Source organism: Loxodonta africana, unplaced genomic scaffold, assembly GCF_030014295.1.
Source record: "Loxodonta africana isolate mLoxAfr1 unplaced genomic scaffold, mLoxAfr1.hap2 scaffold_55, whole genome shotgun sequence".
In the NCBI taxonomy this organism is placed as follows: domain Eukaryota; kingdom Metazoa; phylum Chordata; class Mammalia; order Proboscidea; family Elephantidae; genus Loxodonta; species Loxodonta africana.
In genome coordinates, this window is record NW_026975272.1 from 832,267 (window position 1) to 856,341 (window position 24,075).

Sequence of the window (24,075 nt, forward strand, 5' to 3'; positions counted from 1 at the left end):
TTCCATGACCCTGCCTTGGGCAAGTTGTCCTGGCTCCCCAGTATTGTGTACTGTCTTAATCTTTCACTAAAGTTACCACTATTCTATTGTCTGGCTAGTGTTTTTTCCTCCCCTCTCCTCCCCTCTGTCATAACCATCAAAGATGGTTTCTTTCTGTGTATAAACCTTTTCATGAGTTTTTATAATAGAGGTTTCATACAGTATTTGTCCTTTTGTGATTGGCTTATTTCACTCAGCATAATGTCCTCCAGATTTATTCATGTTGGGAAATGTTTCACAGATTCATCATTGTTCTTTATTATTATGTAGTATTTCATTTTGTGTGTATACAATAGTTTGTTTATCCATTCATCTATTTGATCCTAACTTATGTGCTATAGTTATTGAGCAATATGATGTGAAAAGCTTTTGTAGTTACCTTTTATTTTGTCCTTTAATTTTTAATTGTAGAATAAACTTCACAATACTTTCTTAAAATATTTCAAAGTACCCACATTGACTTTAGGTTTATTCATTTTTCAACTTACCATCAATATAGAAGAGAAATGCCACCATAGTATGGTTATTTGGGCCTTTGTAAAAACCTTCCAGAAAAACCAAACCCATTGCTGTCGAATCGATTCCAACACATAATTGACCCTATAGGACAGGGTAGAACTGCTGTATATGGTTCCCATGGAGTACCTGTTGGATTTGAACTGCTGAACTTTTGGTTAGCAGCCATAAACATTATGCAACCAGGGTATCCTGTAAAAACCTTAAGAGAGTCTGTATTATAATCATATTATGTGAATACTGAGAGGGATTTAGCTTGTGGTCCTAAACTTCATATATGTATAATATGTGAGGTTTAATAATGCTAGATTTAATTCCATGTTTGTAATTGTTTGGAGCCCTGGTGGCACAGTGGTTCAGGTTCGGCTGCTAACCAAAATGTTGGCAGTTCAAACCTACCAGCTGCTCCCTGACTACGTCTTATTATAATATAGGTTCACCTGCCAGTTATTCGATATATTTTCAATAAGTAATTAAAATTGTTGTTGTCGTTAGGTGCCATCAAGTTGGTTCCACCACATAGCCATTCTATGTTCAACAGAACAAAACACTGCCCAGCCCTATGCCGTCTTCATAATTGTTATGTTTGAGCCCATTGCTGCAGCCACTGTGTCAGTCCAGCTCCTTAAGCGTCTTCCTTTTTTTTTCTCTGACCCTCTACCAAGCATGATGTCCTTCTTCAAGGACAGGTCCCTCCTGATAACATGTCCAAAGCATGTGAGAGGAAGCCTCGCCATCCTTGCTTCTAAGAAGCATTCTGGCTGTACTTCTTCCAAGACAGATTTGTTCCTTCTTGTGGCAGTATATTCAATATTTTTTGCCAAAACCGTAGTTAAAAAGCATCAATTCTTCTTTGGTCTTCCATATTCTTTGTCCAGCTTTCACATGCGTATGAGGCAACTGAAAATGCCACGGCTTGGATCAGGTGCACCTTAGTTCCCAAAGTGACATCTTTAATGAAGATTAGTTCTCATCTCATTAAATGGGGTGCTTGTCTTTCTCATTAAATACATTTTAGTAGGTAAGGACTAGCAATTACAAATATATATATATGTGTATACGTATATAAATATATATACATGAGTCCAAATCGACTCGACAGCACTGGCTATGTGTGTGTGTGTGTATATATATATATATATATATATATGGAAGCCCTGGTGGAGTAGTGGTTAAGTACTTCGGCTGCTAACCAAAAGGTCAGCAGTTCAAATCCACCAGGCTCTCCTTGGAAACTCTATGGGGCAGTTCTACTCTGCCCTGTAGGGTCACTATGAGTCAGAATCGACTCGATGGCAGCAGGTTTTATATATATATAGTAAAATCATTTCCAAGATGCCAAAGTGGGATTTGGTAGATCTTAGTCTGGATTATGATCAAAACACAGCAAACTAAAAGTAAAATTGAAATTCTTTAACTTGATGAAAGGGTTTCTTCCATAAAACTAAAAAAAAAATGTCAAATTTAGCTGTGAAAGAGGTTCATTAAATTCAGTAACAAGACAAAGCAATCTTTTATTAGTGCGGTCAAACAGTTAAGTGCTTGACTGATAACTGAGAGGGCGATGGTTTGAATCTAACCAGAGGTACTTTGGAAGAAAGTCCTGACAACCTACTTTCTAAAGGTCATTGCCACTGAAAATCCTATGAAGCAAGTTCTACTCTGACACACAGGGCCTTTGTGAGTTGGAATCAACTCGATGGAAACTTTTTTTTCTTTCAATTATTATTACTATACATTGTACTGAGGGCCCTAATGCAGAGATCCTAACCTCAAAACCTACAGCGTCCAGTTGAATAAATAAACGAGCAACACCAGCTTCTGTGGAGACTTTTAAGGGGTCATAGAAATATGGCTTTAGAGATGGAGTGAATTTTATCCTCCTTAAGGGTCGTCCATTACTAGCTCTGATCCATTGTTGCCTTATGGGAGTGTATGTACAATTTGCCAAACACTCAGATTTTCAGGAGAAGTATGGTATCCATATTTTTATGTGCATTTTATTGATTTGAATATGTTGATAACCAATTAAGTTTCTTTAAAACGCTCTGCTGAGCAACAATCTTTGGATCAAATAAATTCTTTCAGGGGAATTCTGTCCATGGGCTATCACTTTGGAAACTCTGTGTTAACCAACAAAATAATGGCAAAAAGAAATAAGGTAATCAAAACTGAAAATGAAGAGGCACAGTTCATTATTTGTTAACATGTTCATCTTTTTAGAAAAACTGAGAGGGCCAATGACAAGTTTTAAGGTTTATTAAAAGTGTAGCTGAAAATCAACATAACATTTTCAAATAAAATTGCAATAAATATTTAGAAAATAAAATAAGTCACAATACAACTAAAAACTATATAAAGAACATAAAAATGTGTGAAACCATCATCAAGTATACTAAACATCTTCCTAAAGGAAAGCTGAATAAAGTGAGATATAGAAATTTAATTTTCTTAAATATAGTACTTAATCCTTTCAGACAGAGCAGAGAAACTGGACTTCCCTATTTCTTTACTAAAACTGGAAAAAAAAAATGAAACAATTGTTTCCAAAATTGGAAAAAAAGCAGTATAGAACTAGAGTCCCTTAGGGAAGGGAAACAAAACAGGTGAGCCCTAGGATAGATGCAAAAGTCCTGGATGGTACAAACAATTTGTGCTAAACTACGAACCTAAAGGCTGGTAGTCCAAACCCACCCAACAGTGCTATGGAAGAAAGGACTGGCCATCTACTTCTGTAGAGATTAAAACCAAAAAAAAAAAAAAAAAACAAACCCAGTGCGGTCGAGTCAATTCTGACTCATAGCGACCCTATGGGACAGAGTAGAACCGCCCCATAGAGTTTCCAAGGAGAGCCTGGTGGATTCGAACTGCTGACCCTTTGGTTAGCAGCCTTAGCACTTACCCGCTACGACAACAGGGTTTCCCTCTAGAGATTACAGTCAAGAAAATCCTATGAAGCAATTCTACTCTGTAACACGTGGGTTTGTCATGGGTCAAAAGTGATTCCATGGCAGCAGGTTTAAGTGTTGTTTTGTTTTGTTTTAAGATAACTGCAGGCTTCTGGTAGAAGCTCTTTCTGATCTACATTTCTCATTGGGATGAGGAAACAGAGGTCGGAGTTCAGAGTGGCTGAAGAGGCTGCAATCTGAGCGGCCGAACCCTGGAGAGGAAGGAGCTATGCAGAGAACAAAGATCCAAAAATCTGCACAAGGGGCCTGAGCAATCTGAGCCTGTTGCTGAATGCTAATACTAAACTGTGCGTGTATGTGGTGAAACTTCACAAGACAGTGTGAATCTTGTACCTGGATACACAAAAAATGGACATTTAAGTGATATCAAAATCTGCCATATTGGTTATATGCAAATGCCAGATCTTAACTTGTTTAAGAATGAGTAAAATAATATATATATATATATATACACATGTATAAAAAAATATATATATAATATTCCTTGGACTATGGAATTCTGCATTATAAAACAAATGGAAAACGTTTTAAAGAATAGATAAATCAACAGCATGGATATGAAAAAGACTTTCTTGGTGAAATAGAAATATGGGACTCCGTATGCCTTGTATACTCAAATTTAAAAGACATGTACTTTTAATGAAATAAATAAAGAATGAAAAATTAACATACAGGATGGCGGAAACTGAAAATGGCTTCCCTCACCATATAAATAACCACAAGGGATTTTCTAATAGCTGTCTTGGATCTTTTATGAGGTCACCTGTGATTTCTATACATATATATATATATAAATTTTTTTTTTTATCTGTGCCTGGGGTCTTGCCCAATCTGAGACTGATTTCCAAGGCTTCTTTTCTTCCCCTTAATCTTATGCTTGTGATGGTTACCCTTTCCCCTTTAGCCTTCCTCAAGTCAGTCCTTTTCCCTCACTACTGGAGCTCCGTAATCAGATCTAAGAGCTATAATTCATTTTGTAGTTTTTCCTGTTTACAGGTAAATTTTAACTACACAAACCTTTGTCCATAAAGCGTACCTTTCACAAGTGTGCGCACAAATTGTTTCTCAAATTCAAGTAACGTACAAGCCCTTCCTAAGGGGAAATCAGTTCTTTTGAATTCCAGCAATGATACAAATCATGATTTCACATTTCTAATGTAACAAGGTGGTGAGGCTGACATTTTGGCTAGACACAATGCATGAAATTACAAAGTGTGTTCCAGACCACACCATGCCTGTTTCCATAGTGAAGGCAATGAATGACAAAGATCAGAATCCTCACAACTAGATAAAGGGTATGGAACCTGGTCAGTGTAAAGTGGGCGAGTGGTTGGTGAGAACTGCTTTGGAGCATTCCCTGTAGAGAATCCTCTTGCCCCATTATGGGAGTAGAGAGAGGTATGCCAGCCTCTCACATCGGTACCCATTTTTCTGATGTTTCTGTGGAGGGACTTGTTTCGAGTTGCCTACTCTGCTGTTTGGCTGACAGCACCTCCTACTTTAATTTTTAATTGTCTCTCATCCAGAGGTCATAGCTAACTGTTCCAGTCAAGTACCTTAAAATTTGTGTGTGTATTTGTGTGTGTGTGTGTGTGTGTGCATTTGCACATACGTGTGTACATGCGTGCTGGAAGGGTGCTTCTAGAGAGTGTTATTCTGACAAGCTAGCATATGGTCCTCCACATTGGTGGCTGCAGGGACTGAGATCAGAAAAATCTGGCAGAAAGAGAGACTTAGTGGTATCAGTGTAGGATTGCCCAGTGAGGAAGGCTCAGCTACAGATGTCCAAGGTATCATCTTCTAGGAACATCCTATCAAATGCTCATACTGGCAAAATGACAACCTGGATTCTGCAAGTTTCTTACGTACTGGCTCATGTTGACCAAATTCATATGGTACTAGAAAAAAAATTATAAAAGGAATTTGGTTGACACACAGTGCATTTCTCTCAGGAGAAAAATTTCTACAAGAAATTACCAAGTAAAAATGGTCAGATGTTGATAGAATTCAAGTATGGATCATTATATGTTGTTCACAGTGGTTGTGAGCTTTTAAGTACTCATAGTGTAATACAATCCTCTCAGAATATTAACTGTGTGCACAATGAATCAATAACACGTTGATGTATGTTGATTGTTGTTTCCCGTTAGGATTGTTTTCCTGTTAGATGTATTTCACCTTTCTTGTCCAAAAACTAAGATGTTGAGGAATTGTAAATTAAATACACCATATTTATCAACTGAAGTCATAATTTGCTACACCATAACTTTTTCATGGCATTTTTCACTTCTGCATTTTTTTTTTTTTATTTATCAACTGAAGTCATAATTTGCTACACCATAACTTTTTCATGGCATTTTTCACTTCTGCATTCCTCAGTGTATAGATCAGAGGGTTGAGCAAGGGTGTCCCAATTGTATAAAACACAGCCACCATCTTGTCCACTGGAAATGTAGTTGGTGGGCATGTGTCTATGAATGTACATGGACCAAAAAATATGACAACCACAATGAAATGGGAGGTACAGGTAGAAAGAGCTTTTTGCCTTCCTTCTGCACTGTGGTTTCTCAGAGAGTATAAAATGACAACATAGGATATAAGCAAAAGCATGAAACTCACCATGCATATGGCCCCACTATTGGAAACAACTAGCAAATTTATCACATAAGTGTCCATGCAGGCAAGTTTCAACAAGGGCTGCAAGTCACAGAAATAGTGATCAATCACATTGGGGCCACAGAAGGGCAATTTCAAAGCCAAGAAAATCTGTGCTGAAGAATGGATACAAGATCCCACCCAGGCCAGAATCACCAGCATGACACAGACACGCCTGCTCATGATGGTTGTGTATCGCAGAGGTTTACAAATGGCCGCATAGCGATCAAAAGCCATGAGGATGAGCACAAATATCTCCATACACCCAAAGAAATGGACTGCAAAGACCTGAGTCATGCACTCATGGTAGGAAATAGTCTTCTCCTGAAACAGAGCATCCATAATCAATTTGGTTGCCGTAGTTGTAGAAAAGCAGGCATCAGCAAAGGACAGGTAGAATAGGAAGAAGTACATGGGACTCACCACAATGAGAGAGTTCCCCAGCAGAGTCAAAAGGTAAGGAATCAAGAAGATCCCAGATATTGCTTTCTGCTGTTCAGCATCCTGCGTCAACCCAAACAGAATGAATTCAGTCACACTGTTATTCATCGCCATGTCAGTGGCTGTATGTGTGATGAAGCTGACAAAGGTTTAATCTGCAGAGAGAAGAAAAAAGTGATATTTTGGGAAGATCATTTGGCTAAACTCTGAATTTGTTTGTTCTGTTCCATGTTTTGTTATCTTCAATTGCCTTTGGTGTGCACCAAAATTCCCCAGGAATCTGTGTAAATCTACAGATGCACAGGCCTCTCCCAGATTTATCTATTGATTCTGAAACTGACTGATTTGCCCAACACTTTTGTATTTTGCAAATAAAGTAAAATACATGTATGTATATATATATCCTTCAGAAACTTTGATTTTTACCAAGATTGAGAACTGCAGAACTTGTTTTGTCTTTCCCTGGACAAGTGACTTAACTGCTTTGAAACTTGGTCTTCTTGTGAAAAATGAAGTACCAATATCTGCCCTACCTTATTCTGAGTTATCATGAGAATTTGAAGAAGGGTCTACACTCACACATATACAAGTATATACGTTTCATACATTACGCATCTTATCTACGTGCTTTGAAAAATACATTCAAATATAACTGAGCAATAATATTGCTGAAGAATTTCTTTTAAAGAACATATTTTCCGTTCTGTTGGCTCATTTTTGTGTCTACTATCCCTGGCCATTTAGAATCTTGAGTGGAATATGCTTTAAAACGGATCTATTTTGACAACCTATCATCTATGCCTCTCATGGTCAAGATGCGAGCTTCACTGATGTTCATGACATAACAAATGGCTGGATAATGCATGTCTTAGTTATCTAGTGCTGCTATGACAGAGTTACCAGAAATGGGTGTCTTTAACAAACAGAAATGGATTTTATCACAGTTTAGGGGGCTAGAAGTCTGAATTCAAGGTGCTGGCCCTAGAAGAAGGTTTTCTCTCTCAGTCAGCTCAGAGGAAGGTCCTTGTCTCTTTGCACTTCTGCTCCTGAGTGATCATGTGGCTTGGCATCTTTCTTCCCCTATCTCTGCTTCTAGCTTTCTTGTTTAATCTCGTTTATTTATATTTCAAAAAAGATTGACTCAAGACACAACCAACACTAATTCTGTCTCATTAACACAACAAAGACAACTCATGCGCAAATGGGATTATAACCACAGGAATAGAAGCTAGGATTTACAACACATATTTACAATCCACAGCTATGCTTTTGGTTGGCATAATGGAGGGAAACTACTCTTTATCTTTCTTTTGAACTTATCCCCTTAACTTAGCTTCAACATAGAATATTGCACTTCTCTACCTATGAATTTGACTTGCATATAACTTCTAATATTCCAATAACTTAAGTATTGTTTTTACTCATATATATCCTTCTTTATCCTGAATTCCCCAGAATACTTCTTCTAAAAACTTTATTTGGCGACCACTAATAAAGTAAGGCACTATGCAACACATATTAGAAGAGAAGAAACCATATACAGAGAGAAAAGCACAGATTTTTTTCAAGGATAGATTGAGCAGTGAAGAACTCAAAATTATGTAAGAAGTAAGCTATAACTTTAAGTGGAGAGATCCATATTCCAAACCATGTTCTATCAGATGCAAACATTCAAAGCTTAGAACTGAGAGATATGTCAGCACAGTGATCAATACATAGAGTCTGAAGCCACGTTGCCTAGTTTCAAACCTTGCCTCACTCTTCATCAGAGGTGTGACACTTAACAAGTTCCTTGATATCTCTGTGATTTACTTTCTTCATCTGTAAAACACAAATAATAAAATAATATACTCTTAAACGTTGCTATGAAGATTAAAAAATTTGATGCTTAACTATTAGATGCGAGTACGCAGTACCCAAGATAAGAGCGGTTATTTTCATTATGATTATCACTATTGGATTTAAAAGAGATATTCTTAATTTTTCAAAAACATTAATTAAAATTTTTTATCTACCCATAATAAAGCTGTACCACTGTATTAAAATATTAAGTTCCTTTGATGAGCGGCTGAAATCATATCAGCACTCTGGATGACAGTAGTTTTCTTATAATGATCAGAACCTAGGATTGTGAGTTCTAAATATCTTTAATAAATAAGAAGAGAAAAATGAATCAAAATTATGTAATAGCATCAATACAATGGACCCATAATGAGAGGAAAGTAAAAACAAAATAGGGGCCTTGGTAGTGAAAAGTTGGGGATAAAAATCAAAGGAAGGAGGGCATTTAGATAAGAAAAAATGAAACAAAAGGTTTCATGGTGATGATAAGGCACATGCTATATCAGGAAAATATATCAATATGAACCCTCTAGTCAGACTCAAAAGTTGTGCTACAAAAGTTGGAAAAGTAAGTTGCCATCATAGCTGAAGGCCATAAAAGCCAGGTTATAAAGTTCTGATATTTTCTATTGGCAAAGTAGAAAATCTGAAGGCATAAAAAATGTAGCAAAAGCTTCTATTAATATTTACTAGGCACCTAATAACAAAAAGGACTCCGAGTTGTTTAATGGAATTTAGCTATTTTTTTATTAACTTTTATTAAGCTTCAAGTGAACATTTACAAATCCAGTCTGTCACATATAAGTTTACATATATCTTACTCTGTACTCCCACTTGCTCTCCCCCTATTGAGTCAGCCCTTTCAGTCTCTCCTTTCGTGACAATTTTGCCAGCTTCCCTCTCTCTCTATCCTCCAATCCCCCCTCCAGACAAGAGTTGCCAACACAATCTCAAGTGACCACCTGATATAATTAGCTCACTCTTCATCAGCATCTCTCTCCCACCCGCTGACCAGTCCCTTTCATGTCTGATGAGTTGTCTTTGGGGATGGTTCCCGTCCTGTGCCAACAGAAGGTCTGGGGAGCATGGCCGCTGGGATTCCTCTAGTCTCAGTCAGACCATTAAGTATGATCTTTTTATGAGAATTTGGGGTCTGCATCCCACTGATCTCCTGTTCCCTCAGGAGTTCTCTGTTGTGCTCCCTGTCAGGGCAGTCATCGATTGTGGCCGGGCACCAACTAGTTCTTCTGGTCTCAGGATGATGTAGGTCTCTGGTTCATGTGTCCCTTTCTGTCTCTTGGGCTCTTAGTTGTCGTGTGACCTTGGTGTTCTTCATTTTCCTTTGCTCCAGGTGGGTTGAGACCAATTGCTGCATCTTAGATGGCCGCTTGTTAGCATTTAAGACCCCAGACGCCACATTTCAAAGTGGGATGCAGAATGTTTTCATAATAGAATTATTTTGCCAATTGACTTAGAAGTACCCTCAAACCATGGTCCCCAGACCCCCGCCTCTGCTCCGCTGACCTTTGAAGCATTCATTTTATCCCGGAAACTTCTTTGCTTTTGGTCCAGTCCAATTGAGCTGACCTTCCATGTATTGAGTGTTGTCTTTCCCTTCACCTAAAACAGTTCTTATCTACTGATTAATCAATAAAAAACCCTCTCCCTCCCTCCCTCCCTCCCCCCTTCGTAACCACAAAAGTATGTGTTCTTCTCAGTTTATACTATTTCTCAAGATCTTATACTAGTGGTCTTATACAACATTTGTCCTTTTGCCTCTGACTCATTTCGCTCAGCATAATGCCTTCCAGGTTCCTCCATGTTATGAAATGTTTCATAGATTCGACACTGTTCTTTATCGATGCGTAGTATTCCATTGTGTGAATATACCACAATTTATTTACCCATTCATCCGTTGATGGACACCTTGGTTGCTTCCAGCTTTTTGCTATTGTAAACAGAGCTGCCATAAACATGGGTGTGCATATATCTGTTTGTGTGAAGGCTCTTGTATCTCTAGGATATATTCCCAGGAGTGGGATTTCTGGATTGTATGGTAGTTCTATTTCTAACTGTTTAAGATAATGCCAGATAGATTTCCAAAGTGGTTTTACCATTTTACATTCCCACCAGCAGTGTATAAGAGTTCCAATCTCTCCGCAGCCTCTCCAACATTTATTATTTTGTGTTTTTTGGATTAATGCCAGCCTTGTTGGTGTGAGATGGAATCTCATCGTAGTTTTAATTTGCATTTCTCTAATGGCTAATGATCGGGAGCATTTTCTCATGTATCTGTTGGCTGCCTGAATATCTTCTTTGGTGAAATGTGTGTCCATATCCTTTGGCCACTTTTTGATTGGGTTGTTTGATTGTGGTTGAGTTTTGACAGAATCATATAGATTTTAGAGATCAGGCGCTGGTCGGAGATGTCATAGTTGAAAATTCTTTCCCAGTCTGTAGGTGGTCTTTTTACTCTTTTGGTGAAGTCTTTAGATGAGCATAGGTGTTTGATTTTTAGGTGCTCCCAGTTATCGGGTTTCTCTTCATCATGTTTGGTAATGTTTTGTATTCTGTTTATGCCTTGAATTAGGGCTCCTAGGGTTGTCCCTATTTTTTCTTCCATAATCTTTATCGTTTTAGTCTTTATGTTTAGGTCTTTGATCCACTTGGAGTTAGTTTTTGTGCTTGGTGTGAGGTATGGGTCCTGTTTCATTCTTTTGCAAATGGATATCCAGTTATGCCAGCACCATTTGTTAAAAAGACTATCTTTTCCCCAATTAACTGACACTGGTCCTTTGTCAAATATCAGCTGGTCATACGTGGATGGATTTATATCTGAGTTCTCAATTCTGTTCCATTGGTCTGTGTGCCTGTTCTTGTACCAGTACCAGGCTGTTTTGACTACTGTGGCTGTATAATAGGTTCTGAAATCAGGTAGAGTGAGGCCTCCCACTTTCTTCTTCTTTTTCAGTAATGCTTTGCTTATCCAGGGCTTCTTTCCCTTCCATATGAAATTGGTGATTTGTTTCTCTATCCCCTTAAAATATGACATTGGAATTTGGATCGGAAGTGTGTTATATGTATAGATGGCTTTTGGTAGAATAGACATTTTTACTATGTTAAGTCTTCCTATCCATGAGCAAGGTATGTTTTTCCACTTAAGTATGTCCTTTTGAATTTCTTGTAGTAGAGCTTTGTAGTTTTCTTTGTATGGGTCTTTTACATCCTTGGTAAGATTTATTCGTAAGTATTTTATCTTCTTGGGGGCTACTGTGAATGGTATTGATTTGGTGATTTCCTCTTCGGTGTTCTTTTTGTTGATGTAGAGGAATCCAAGTGATTTTTGTATGTTTATTTTATAACCTGAGACTCTGCCAAACTCTTCTATTAGTTTCAATAGTTTTCTGGAGGATTCCTTAGGGTTTTCTGTGTATAAGATCATGTCATCTGCAAATAGTGATAACTTTACTTCCTCCTTGCCAATCCGGATACCTTTTATTTCCTTGTCTAGCCTAATTGCCCTGGCTAGGACTTCCAACACGATGTTGAATAAGAGCGGTGATAAAGGGCATCCTTGTCTGGTTCCTGTTCTCAAGGGAAATGCTTTCAGGTTCTCTCCATTTAGAGTGATATTGGCTGTTGACTTTGCATAGATGCCCTTTATTATGTTGAGGAATTTTCCTTCAATTCCTATTTTGGTAACAGTTTTTATCATGAATTGGTGTTGGACTTTGTCAAATGCCTTTTCTGCATCAATTGATAAGATCATGTGGTTTTTATCTTTTGTTTTATTTATGTGATGGATTACATTAATGGTTTTTCTGATATTAAACCAGCCTTGCATACCTGGTATAAATCCCACTTGATCAGGGTGAATTATTTTTTTGGTGTGCTGTTGGATTCTATTGGCTAGAATTTTGTTGAGGATTTTTGCATCTATGTTCATGAGGGATATAGGTCTATAATTTTCTTTTTTTGTAATGTCTTTACCTGGTTTTGGTATCAGGGAGATGGTGGCTTCATAGAATGAGTTGGGTAGTATTCCGTCATTTTCTATGCTTTAAAATACCTTCAATAGTAGTGGTGTTAACTCTTCTCTGAAAGTTTGGTAGAACTCTGCAGTGAAGCCGTCCGGGCCACGGCTTTTTTTTTGTTGGAAGTTTTTTGATTACCGTTTCAATCTCTTTTTTTGTTATGGGTCTGTTTAGTTGTTCTACTTCTGATTGTGTTAGTTTAGGTAGGTAGTGTTTTTCCAAGAATTCATCCATTTCTTCTAGGTTTGCAAATTTGTTAGAGTACAATTTTTCGTAATAATCTGAAATGATTCTTTTAATTTCAGTTGGGTCTGTTGTGATGTGGCCCTTCTCGTTTCTTATTCGGGTTATTTTTTTCCTTTCCTGTATTTCTTTAGTCAGTCTAGCCAATGGTTTATCAATTTTGTTAATTTTTTCAAAGAACCAGCTTTTGGCTTTGTTAATTCTTTCAATTGTTTTTCTGTTCTCTAATTCATTTAGTTCAGCTCTAATTTTTATTATTTGTTTTCTTCTGGTGCCTGATGGACTCTTTTGTTGCTCACTTTCTACTTGTTCAAGTTGTAGGGACAGTTTTCTGCTTTTGGCTCTTTCTTCTTTTTGTATGTGTGCATTTGTCGATATAAATTGGCCTGTGAGCACTGCTTTTGCTTTGTCCCAGAGGTTTTGATAGGAAGTATTTTCATTCTCGTTGCATTCTATGAATTTCCTTATTCCCTCCTTGATGTCTTCTATAACCCAGTCTTTTTTCAGGAGGGTATTGTTCATTTTCCAAGTATTTGATTTCTTTTCCCTAGTTTTTCTGTTACTGATTTCCACTTTAATGGCATTGTGGTCTGAGAAGATGGTTTGGAATATTTCGATGTTTTGGACTCTGCTAAGGTTTGTTATATGACCTAATATGTGGTCTATTCTAGAGAATGTTCCATGTGAGCTGGAAAAAAAAGTATACTTTGCAGCAGTTGGGTGGAGAGTTCTGTATAAGTCAATGAAGTCAAGTTGGTTGATTGTGGTAAGTAGGTCTTCCGTGTCTCTATTGAGCTTCTTACTGGATGTCCTGTCCTTCTCCGAAAGTGGTGTGTTGAAGTCTCCTAGTATAATTGTGGAGGTGTCTATCTCACTTTTCAATTCTGTTAAAATTTGATTTATGTATCTTGCAGCCCTGTCATAGAGTGCGTAAATATTAATATGGTTATGTCTTCCTGATCAATTGTCCCTTTTATCATTATATAGTGTCCTTCTTTATCCTTTGTGGTGGATTTAAGTCTAAAGTCTATTTTGTCAGAAATTAATATTGCTACTCCTCTTCTTTTTTGCTTATTGTTTGCTTGGTATGTTTTTTTCCATCCTTTGAGTTTTAGTTTGTTTGTGTCTCTAAGTCTAAGGTGTGTCTCTTGTAGGCAGCATATAGATGGATCGTGTTTCTTTATCCAGTCTGTGACTCTCTGTCTCTTTATTGGTGCATTTAGTCCATTTACGTTCAGCGTAATTAAAGATAAATAAGTTTTTAGTGCTGTCATTTTGATGCCTTTTCACGTGTGTTGTTGGCCATTTCGTTTTTCCACATACTTTTTTGTGCTGAGACGTTTTTCTTAGTAAATTGTGAGATCCTCATTTTCATAGTGTTTGACTTTATGTTAGTTGAGTCGTTACGTTTTTCTTGGCTTTTATCTTGAGTTATGGAGTTGTTATACCTTTTTGTGGTTACCTTATTATTTACCCCTATTTTTCTAAGTAAAAACCTAACTTGTATTGTTCTATATCACCTTGTATCACTCTCCATATGGCAGTTCAATGCCTCCTGTATTTAGTTCCTCTTTTTGATTATTGTGATCTTTTACCTATTGACTTCCATGATTCTCTGTTATATGTATTATTATTATTTTTTAATTAATCTTTGTTTTTATGATTTCCCTATTTGACTTGATATCAGGACGTTCTGTTTTGTGACCTTGTGTTGTGCTGGTATCTGATGTTATTGGTTTTCTGACCAAACAGTATCCTTTAGTATTTCTTGTAGCTTTGGTTTGGTTTTTGCAAATTCTCTAAACTTGTGTTTATCTGTAAATATCTTAATTTCGCCTTCATATTTCAGAGAGAGTTTTTCTGGATATATGATCCTTGGCTGGCAGTTTTTCTCCTTCAGTGCTCTGTATATGTCGTCCCATTCTCTTCTTGCCTGCATGGTTTCTGCTGAGTAGTCTGAACTTATTCTTATTGATTCTCCCTTGAAGGAAACCTTTCTTTTCTCCCTGGCTGCTTTTAAAATTTTCTGTTTATCTTTGGTTTTGGCGAGTTTGATGATAATATGTCTTAGTGTTTTTCTTTTTGGATCAATCTTAAATGGGGTTCGATGAGCATCTTGGATAGATATCCTTTCGTCTTTCATGATGTCAGGGAAGTTTTGTGTCAGGAGATCTTCAACTATTTTCTCTGTGTTTTCTGTCCCCCCTCCCTGTTCCGGGACTCCAATCACTCACAAGTTATCCTTCTTGATAGAGTCCCACATGATTCTTAGGGTTTCTTCATTTTTTTTAATTCTTTTATCTGATTTTTTTCAGCTATGTTGGTGTTGATTCCCTGGTCCTCCAGATGTCCCAGTCTGCATTCCAATTGCTCGAGTCTGCTCCTCTGACTTCCTATTGCATTGTTTAATTCTGTAATTTTATTGTTAATCTTTTGGATTTCTGAATGCTGTCTCTGTATGGATTCTTGCAACTTATTAATTTTTCCACTATGTTCTTGAATAATCTTTTTGAGTTCTTCAACTGTTTTATCACTATGTTCCTTGGCTTTTTCTGCAGATTGCCTTATTTCATTTCTGAGGTCATCCGTGATGTCTTGAAGCATTCTGTAAATTTAGTTTTTATATTCTGTATCTGATAATTCCAGGATTGTATCTTCATTTGGGAAAGATTTTGATTCTTTAGTTTGGGGGGTTGTAGAAGCAGTCATGGTCTGCTTCTTTATGTGGTTTGATATCGACTGCTGTCTCCAAGCCATCACTAAGATATTGTACTGATTTATTCTATATTTGCTCACGTAGTATTATCTTTTTTTGTTTTCTTTCAATATACTTGGATGGGCTACTAGATTGTGCTGTCTTGATTTTTGTAGCCGTTGTTTTTTTTTTAATCTTTGACTTACTTATGACCTATTACCAGCTGGTTTGGGCTGTTACCAGATTTATATGCCTGAGTTCATTCACTATTCTTGAGTAGAATCCGATTTGGGGTGATCAAGTGTGTGATGCAGCCTATCACCTATCCACCTTGAGAAGTAGTGGTTATAGTTGTGTTCACCAGATTCTAGTAGCAGCTGGGGTTCACACTCCAGGGGGGGCAGGATGCTGACAGTCTTCCCCCAAGTGTCAGTGAGGTAGGTGTGTCTCTATTCCAAAAGCACCTTGGTGGGTGGGCTCTGCAGCTGTACCTTAGGCCCCCAATGCAAGTACCTCTACAGATTGGTAGGTGTCACCCTCCTTAGACACCTAAGGCAGGAGGCTAGGTGGTCTGGGGGGAGCTTCAGCCCTCAGTTCCCTGTTGTGGGTCAGTGAGGGCTCTGTTGAATACGCAGAGATATCAGACCTGGGAAAATTGTCTTTCCAGTAAATCCGCTAAAAAAAATGCAGTCAGATCATTATCAGGAATGCCTTTGCATTATAATAGCCACCTTCTTCCCTGTAGGGATGAAAGTCGGAGACTGTGGATTACATATGTTTGGCTGGAGCTGATTCTGTGTTTTTAGTCCAATTAGGGAAGGATTTTTGGTCCCTGGGTTTTTGTGGTTGCTTCTCTCAGGCCGGAAGAATGGGTTAGGAAAAGACCAAAAAAAAAAGGGGGGGGGGAGAAAAACCGGGGAGCAGTTCTTCCTCTGGCTCAGGAAATTCCAATGTTAATGAAGCCGCCTGGGAAGGGGAGGGGAGGGTTCAGAAAAACAGGAGGCAGTAGCACCCCGGAATATAGACAAAGTTACTTATCTTGCTTGGGATGACTATTTTATCTGAGATTTCCAAGGGGCGTGTCGCCTATGTGTGCTGGCTGGGTAGAGACTGCCCCCGAGGGTCAGACCCGCAGAAGCCGTGGTCAGTTCCTGTGCTGTCAGTCCAAAGCCCCGTGCCAAGGTTCCCCGGGTGGGATGCTGCACTTCCGGCTCCAAAACCAGTCACTGCTTCCCAGCGACTTCTCCTCCTGCCAGTCGTGTCGCCACGCTGCCCGCGCTGACCAGCTGGGCCCCCTCCCAAGGTCATTTCAGGGGGGTAGGGTTGCACTCCGTATTTGCGCCAACACAGGGTGCTGTGTTCAGCTCCCTTGCGCCCAGTCCTAAGCCCAGCGCCAAGGTTACCTGACTGGGACGCTGGCTCCAGGCTCCGAAAACAGTCTCTGCTTCCCCGTAGTTGTTCGTTCTCCATCTCTGTCACTCAGGTCAACTCTTTAAATCTGTGTTTGTTGGTCAGGGTTCGTAGATTGTCATGTATGTGATCGATTCACTTGTTTTTCCGAGTCTTTGTTGCAAGAGGGATCTGAGGTAGCCTCTGCCTAGTCAGCCATCTTGGCCCCCATCCATTAGTTTTTTAAATACCTTTAAATTTGAGCTCTTTCCCTTTTTTCATATTTATGTCCATCAGTCATCAATCTGGAGAGTTGTGTCTTTATCCTGTCTTATATTATTTCTATAATTTTTAATATTAATGTCAAAGGATCTAGAAATTTTTTAGAATGAATTTTGAGGTACTCTTCCTTTTTCTGATTAATCATCTATTCATCAATGAATCAATAGCACCTTCAACTCAGCCATCATATGTACTAAGAACCTAATCAGGTCTCTGGTAGCTATAGCAGCACATAGATATGTGTCTTCAAGCTCTTTATGATCACATTGGAGGGATAACATAATTCTGAATAAGATAATTATCTGCAAAAAGTTACACAGGACTGTATATGATAATACCTAATGAACTGTGGTTCCAAAAGTAGAGAGAACCCTAGAGAACAAATTGAGGGTCAGTGAAGGTTCAAAAATGAGAAATGAATGGATTTACTGATTTCAATGTATGAAACTGAAGTTTCTCACTAAATTTTCTGGAACTAAAGTATTGAAAAGCTTATACTGAATTTTACCATGTAGAATTAATGTTTCAAATTAGTAAGTCAAATTGTTCCTCTTATAAAGCTGTACAAAAAGAAATAAAATTTTGTTTATTTATTTATTTATTTATTTTCTGTGATCCAGCTCAAATATTAACTCAGTGTGATAATACCGGTTATAAAAACAAAAAGCTTTGACTGGCAGTTTCAGTTATCTCTGACAAATATAAAGAGCAAGTGAATTAATTATTACTTTATTTTGAAACACTAAGTTCCTGACAGGGACTAAAGACAAAAGCCTGTCATTTGCTGTGAGGAGAGGAGCAGTTAGGTTAGCGAGTGAGTAAAAGATGATAAGGAGGGGGAGAAGCATGAACTGATTCAGGTAAGCATTGTAAAAAACTATACTCATTAAAACAAGAAGTTGTAAGAGGTAAGTTTGGGGGCTGCTGATGGACAGCATTGAAAGCCAGGTGATGCAATTCTATTTGATTTTGCTTTAAATGAGCAAAGAAGATTTGAAACCTGAAGATAGGCAAGCAGCACTTCACAAAGATGTATGCATTAGCTAAGGTCAGCAGTCCCTTAGAGTTCTGTCACTGAGCTCAGCCATTGTTTCCTAATACTCCTGAACAGTCCTACCTCCCTGATACTGGAGGACACCACGGTAGGGGAACTTGCTATTAGCTGTATCTATCTATCTATTAGTATCTTTAATTTTTACTTTACCTGTTGAAATGTTAATAGTCCAAATTATAGCTCCTCCCAAATCTGTATCTCTGGCCCCAAAAATCTTCCCTTTTCTTCCCAGACAAATAGGCATCTACCTCTATCCCCTATACTCTTATATTAGTATGTACTTTATTAGGTATGTATCGAATTGAATGAGGTAATATTAGATTATATATTATTTTTGCATGACCTTAAATAGGTTTTCACTTTCATTGTTTGACCTGTGTGCTTTTTCACGAGGTAAGTTAGCCATTTTTCTTGTTTTCCTTATGTACAAAGATTCACCTGTAACAGAGTTTTGCCAAGTTTAACCAGGCTATAAAAAGGTTTCGATGCTACTAGATAGCCTCTCTCTCTAGTGTCTAACAACAATCATGTAAATCATAAAATCTCAACCATCCATGTAGACTGCATCCTAGAAAGGAGAAGTCCCAAACCAGCAGAGAATGATGTCAAATGACACCTTAAGTTTCTTTCCTGTCTCCAAAACCAACCACTGTAAACTTCATGGTGGGACAAATACCAAACTAGGTGCATAACAAATAATAGTGAAGGGAGGGAAGGGACAGAGACTGGCCGAAGTTAAAGTAGGGGAGAGGAGAGTGACAGTCAGTGAATTCCAGGGAAGGAAGAAGAGCAAGAGAAGGGGATGCAGAAAGACAAATGGGAGGAGACAAACAAAGAATGTTATTGATGGCTGTGTGACCCAAGATTTCATCACAGAGTTCAACTTTTTTCTCCCTGACTAACTACACTACCACTTGGACCTCAACCTGAGAGCAGGTGCCATTGTAGGTCGTGATCAAGTGTTGCCATGGGTCTTGAAAATCCTGTCTCATAATCATCACCACTGAACTTCAAATCTTTAAAAGAGGATCCCGAAGATTAGAAATTTCTGCTCAGGCTGGCTTCAATGCCATAGTGTAGTTTATTTCCTCTTGTGTAAGCAGGAAGGACTTTGATAGATAGTGTACTTGCTCTGAGGCCAGCAAAGATTTAGGAATCCTTGTCCACCTTCACCTTTCATTGGGGGGTAAAGACCAAGTATAGATTCCATCAGAGCATAGATTCCACAAGATCACTTATAAGGAGGTATTGGGAAGAAAATGTTTTTAACAGACTTGAAAAACTTACCTCTTTTCTTATGAGCAGATATATGACTTCCAATTAAGTATATTTTTCATATCTTCAGCATTAATTTGCTTAGAAGATGAATCATATGAATCCCAGTTGAAACATGGAAACAGTACTTCATTGACATTTCTCAATGCTTTCTATCACAGGAGGTTATGGAGAGTGGGGAGTTTATGGAGAGAAGAAACCCTGCAAATGCAGACTTTACATTGTTGCTCCCTAGAAGCAGTACCTTAGAAAAAACAAGTGGGTCGATGACACTGGGCAGTGTGGTTTAAAAAAATATATCAAATGTTCATCAATCTTGTTCTTGAAAAGGTCTTTATGGAATAAGCTATTTCCGTACACAGAGGGAGAAATAACTCTGAGGTCAGTACCCTTCCCACAGGTACTTTTGAGTTAAGGTTTCTCTTTTTACTGTGTTGGATATTTATTGTAATTCACACAAAATCTACAAAAGCCTATGGTAGGCTTTCAGCCTCAGGAGCTCCAAAAAAACCATTACTCCCAGCCAAGTCCCTAAGGATGTTCCAATGTGCTACCCAGGTCAGACAGTTCAAGAGCAAAAGCAAACCTTGGGGCCAATAAGTTAAACTCCATTCTCACTTTGAATGCGTTTGAGGAAACCTCAATCCCTTCTCCATAGGATTGCTTAAACCCATCTCTTCTAGAAGGATTAAAGTCTTGAAGCCAGTTAAAGGCTCAGATGAGTGAAATATGCGTGGTAGACATGAATTCAGGCAAGTTTCTTAACCCATTAATTTCAGTTTCCTCATTTGTAAGAGATATCTGGTAATAATTATTACTTATTACTTTTAACATTATTAATATTACATTCTCCTGTTTCTAACCCCATCTATGTTTTAAAATAGTTCATAAAGAAGGGAGACAGAAGGAAAAGAGAAAGGAAATATGGAATACTTGTCTTACGTGTTTTCTTTTTCTTTTTAAAGATATGATTTTCCACTCACAGGAAAGAAACCTGGATTTTTGTTTTTTTAATGTGGTTGCAAGTAATTAAAGATAGGACAGATTACATTGCAATATTGCTTTCTTATTTGGGAGACCATGCTCCTACCCAGAATTCTGACATCAGAATGTTCTTCCTGCTAGGTGTATCAGTGCCTGCTAGGTATCCCCGATGAGGATGAAATGAGAAGTCCAAGGAGGGGCTGAGACGGAGAGATGGGAGGCAGAAAAGGAGGCATGATTTGCATTTTTATCGAAGGGCCTAGTGGCAAAAAGCAGACCCAAACTTCTTGGAGAAAATCAGGCCCAACATCTGGAATTTTTTGTTATAAACAGAGGAGTATACTCTTGAGGAAGCATTTTGGTGAGTCATTGAAAGTATATAAGCCTCAGATTTTCCAACAATTGAACGGGAACAAGAAGACCTAACTTTAAAAAGCTTCTGTAAAAACTGAAAGATATAATACATAGAAAGAAAGCACCCCTGGTTCAGAAATGTGCAAAGAAGTACTTACGTGTTTTTATTAATCCTTCCTAAACTTGTGAACTACATGAAGAAGGTGGCATCAGGATTGGAGGAAGTCTCATTAACAACCTGCAATATGCAGATAACACAATGTACCTTGCTCAAAGTGAAGAGGACTGGAAACACTTACTGATGAAGATCAAAGACAACAACCTTCAGAATGGATTACACGTCAACATAAAGAAAACTGGACCAATAAGAACATCATGATAAATGGTGAAAGACTGAAGTTGTCAAGGATTATGTTTTACTTGGATCCACAATCAATGCCCGTGGAAGCAGTAGTCAATAAATCAAACAACACATTATACTGGGTTAATCTACCACAAAAGACCTCTTTAAAGTATTAAAAAGCAAATATGCCCCTTTGAGGACTGAGGTGCACCTGACCCAAGCTATGGTGTTTTCAGTTGTCTCATACACATGTGAAAGCGGTACAATGAATAAGGAAAACCAAAGAAGAGCAGATGCCTTGTAATTATGGCACTGGTATGGACTGTCAGAGGACTGAACAAATCTTTCTTGGAAGAAGTACAGCCAGAATGCTCATTTGAAGAAAGGATGACTCAACTACGTCTCATACTTTACACATGTTATTAGGAGAGACCAGTCCCTGGAGAAGGACATCAGTCTTGGTAAAGTACAGGGTCAATGAAAGAGAGGAAGACCATCAACAAGATGGATTGGCACAATGGCTGCAACAATGGGCTCAAGTATAACAATGATTGTTAAGGGTGGCACAGGACCTGGCAGTGTTTCGTTGTGTTAGACATAGGGTTGCTATGAGTCCAAACTGACTCAATGGCACCTAACAACAATAAACTTGCACATTTCAGGACCAGAGAAGGGAAATAATTCACCTAAGGTCACACAGTTAGTTAGTAACAGAATTGAGCATAAGATAAAATCTTTAATTACAAGTCTAAAGCTCTTTTCTTTTGATAAGGTATGTACAGTAAAGTCATAAATGTTCTTGGCCTGGAAAATAACAACAGCCAAAAGTGGAGTCCATGGGTGGCATAAATGGTTAAGTGCTTCTCTACTAATTGAAAGGCTGGTGGTTTGAACTCACCCAGAAGCCTGGGAAGAAAGGCCTGTCAAAATGCTTCCAAAAGGCACCAGCCTTCAAAATCCTATGGAGTGCAATTCTACTCTGCACACATGGGGTCACCATGAGTCAGAATCAACTCAAAGACAACTAAAAAAAAAGTTTCGAAGGAGATCATGGAACTGTCCAAGGGCAAGAAGTTACGAAAATGTTCCCTTGAGGTTCTTTCAAGATCTGAGGTGAACAGATCAGGAGTGCTCATTAACTATTCATTGTAGACTGAATGACTGGATTATTCAACTGGACTGCAGGTTAAATGTCAGGGTATTATTGAATGCAGTTGATCATGGAACATTCAGTTATGGGAACTGAGAACACACGACAACTGAGAAATATTTGGGTTTAGATCCACTTGTTTCTCACATGTAGTTTTAGGATGAATTAGTGTTCTACTTTAAACCCTGTTCACTTAACCCTATTTTAAACCCTATTCATTTGCATCTTATTGAGGTGACATTCCTAGTGAATAATTCAGAAACTATGGCAAGATTCAAACCCAATTAATAAAATGAAAAATTGAAGTAAGAGATTATTTTATTGGGATCCAAAATGCCTTCAGAATAAAATTCAAATCATTAATAACGCTTATTTTTGCAGGTGATAGGAGAGGGAATGGAGAATGAGAAAGAGTAAGTAGAGAGTAATACCTTTATTTGCTGTTTTAATTTTTTATATAGATTTGGGAAAATAACTAGAGTAGATAATTTATTTGTAATATTCTTCACTGTGTTGTGTTAAAGTGTTATCTACGGTTATTTTCAAGATCAAGGGACAAATCCCAGCAACAGCTACATTCACTTGCCAAACTCAACATTTTAGTAGATTAATAGTGTAAATACATTTAAATTTCAAAAAGGGAAGATAGCTCACTTATTTTCATTTACTCAACAGACACAGAGCTCTTGCAACAGGCGATTCTACATACTGATGATACATCAGTGAATCACATAGGAAAAAATCTCCTGCCTCACAGTTTATTCTATGAGAGGAGGCAGATAAGACACAAGAAAGAAATAAACTATATAGTAGGTTATAGAGTAGAAATTGTTATGGAAATATGCAGAGTAGATAGGAGAAGCTATAAAAGCCAGGTTGGGTATTGCTATTTAAAAAATATATAGGCAAGGTCAGATGTGTTTAATTTGATTTGAATTCTCTTTACTGACTAATGCTCAAATAGAATTATTTTCACTTGGATAAACTAAGTCAACAAAATTCAAATCAATGAGTAAATTGAATGCAATCCCCCTTTGAAATCTAAATTTTACTCTCAGATACCTCCGGCCTCTGTTTACCCTGTAGTCAGCTCACAACACCTGCAACTTTGATATTGGTTTTGCTAGGAAAATGATTTATCAAGAGTCCTCTTTGAGTGAACTCAAATTAAAGCTACTCATCAATGGTTCCCTTATGAAATCTACTTCCCTTCCTCTCCCTCAGATGATTGGCATGGGGTGGTCAACTGACCCAAAAGGACCTCAGCTATTGGCAGGAAATGGCCAATCAGGTGTTATCTTTCAAGAATTTTAACAAGTGTTGTTGCTATTGTTGTTAGGTGCCATCGAGCCAGTTCCAACTCATAGCAACCCCATGGATAGCAGAAGGGAACACTGCCCGGTCCTGTGCCGTTCTCACAATCCTTATTATTCTTGAGCTCATTGTTGCAGCCACTGTGTCAAATCCATCTTGTTGAAGGATTTCCTCTTTTTTGATGACCCTCTACTTTACCAAGCATAATGTCCTTCTCCAGGAACCAATCCCTCCTGATAATAAATCCAAAGTATGTGAGACACAGTCTCACAATCCTTGCTTCTAAGGAGCATTCTGGTTGTACTTCTTCTAAGACAGATTTGTTTGTTCTTTTGGCAGTCTTTGGTATATTTGATATTCTTCGCCAATACCACAATTCAAAGACATCAATTCTTCTTTGGTCTTCTTTATTCATTGTCTAGCTTTTGCGTGCATATGAGGCAACTGAAAACACCATGACTTAAGTCAGGCGCACCTTAGTCTTCAAGGTGATATC

General features: G+C 38.0%; 1 protein-coding gene across 1 annotated transcript; it reads right to left on the reverse strand.

Annotated features, from left to right (window-relative positions):
* Positions 1 to 5,147: 5,147 nt before the first annotated feature.
* LOC135229820 (olfactory receptor 4C11-like) lies at positions 5,148 to 9,516 on the reverse strand. The gene has a single exon (XM_064279097.1). The coding sequence runs from the start codon at positions 6,732 to 6,734 to the stop codon at positions 5,847 to 5,849; it is 888 nt and encodes a 295-aa protein (XP_064135167.1). The 5' UTR covers positions 6,735 to 9,516; the 3' UTR covers positions 5,148 to 5,846.
* Positions 9,517 to 24,075: the final 14,559 nt, after the last annotated feature.

What these genes read in the sequence shown, in the direction of transcription:
- LOC135229820 (XM_064279097.1), bottom strand. Translation starts at nt 6,734, where the DNA reads ATGGCGATGAATAACAGTGTGACTGAATTCATTCTGTTTGGGTTGACG.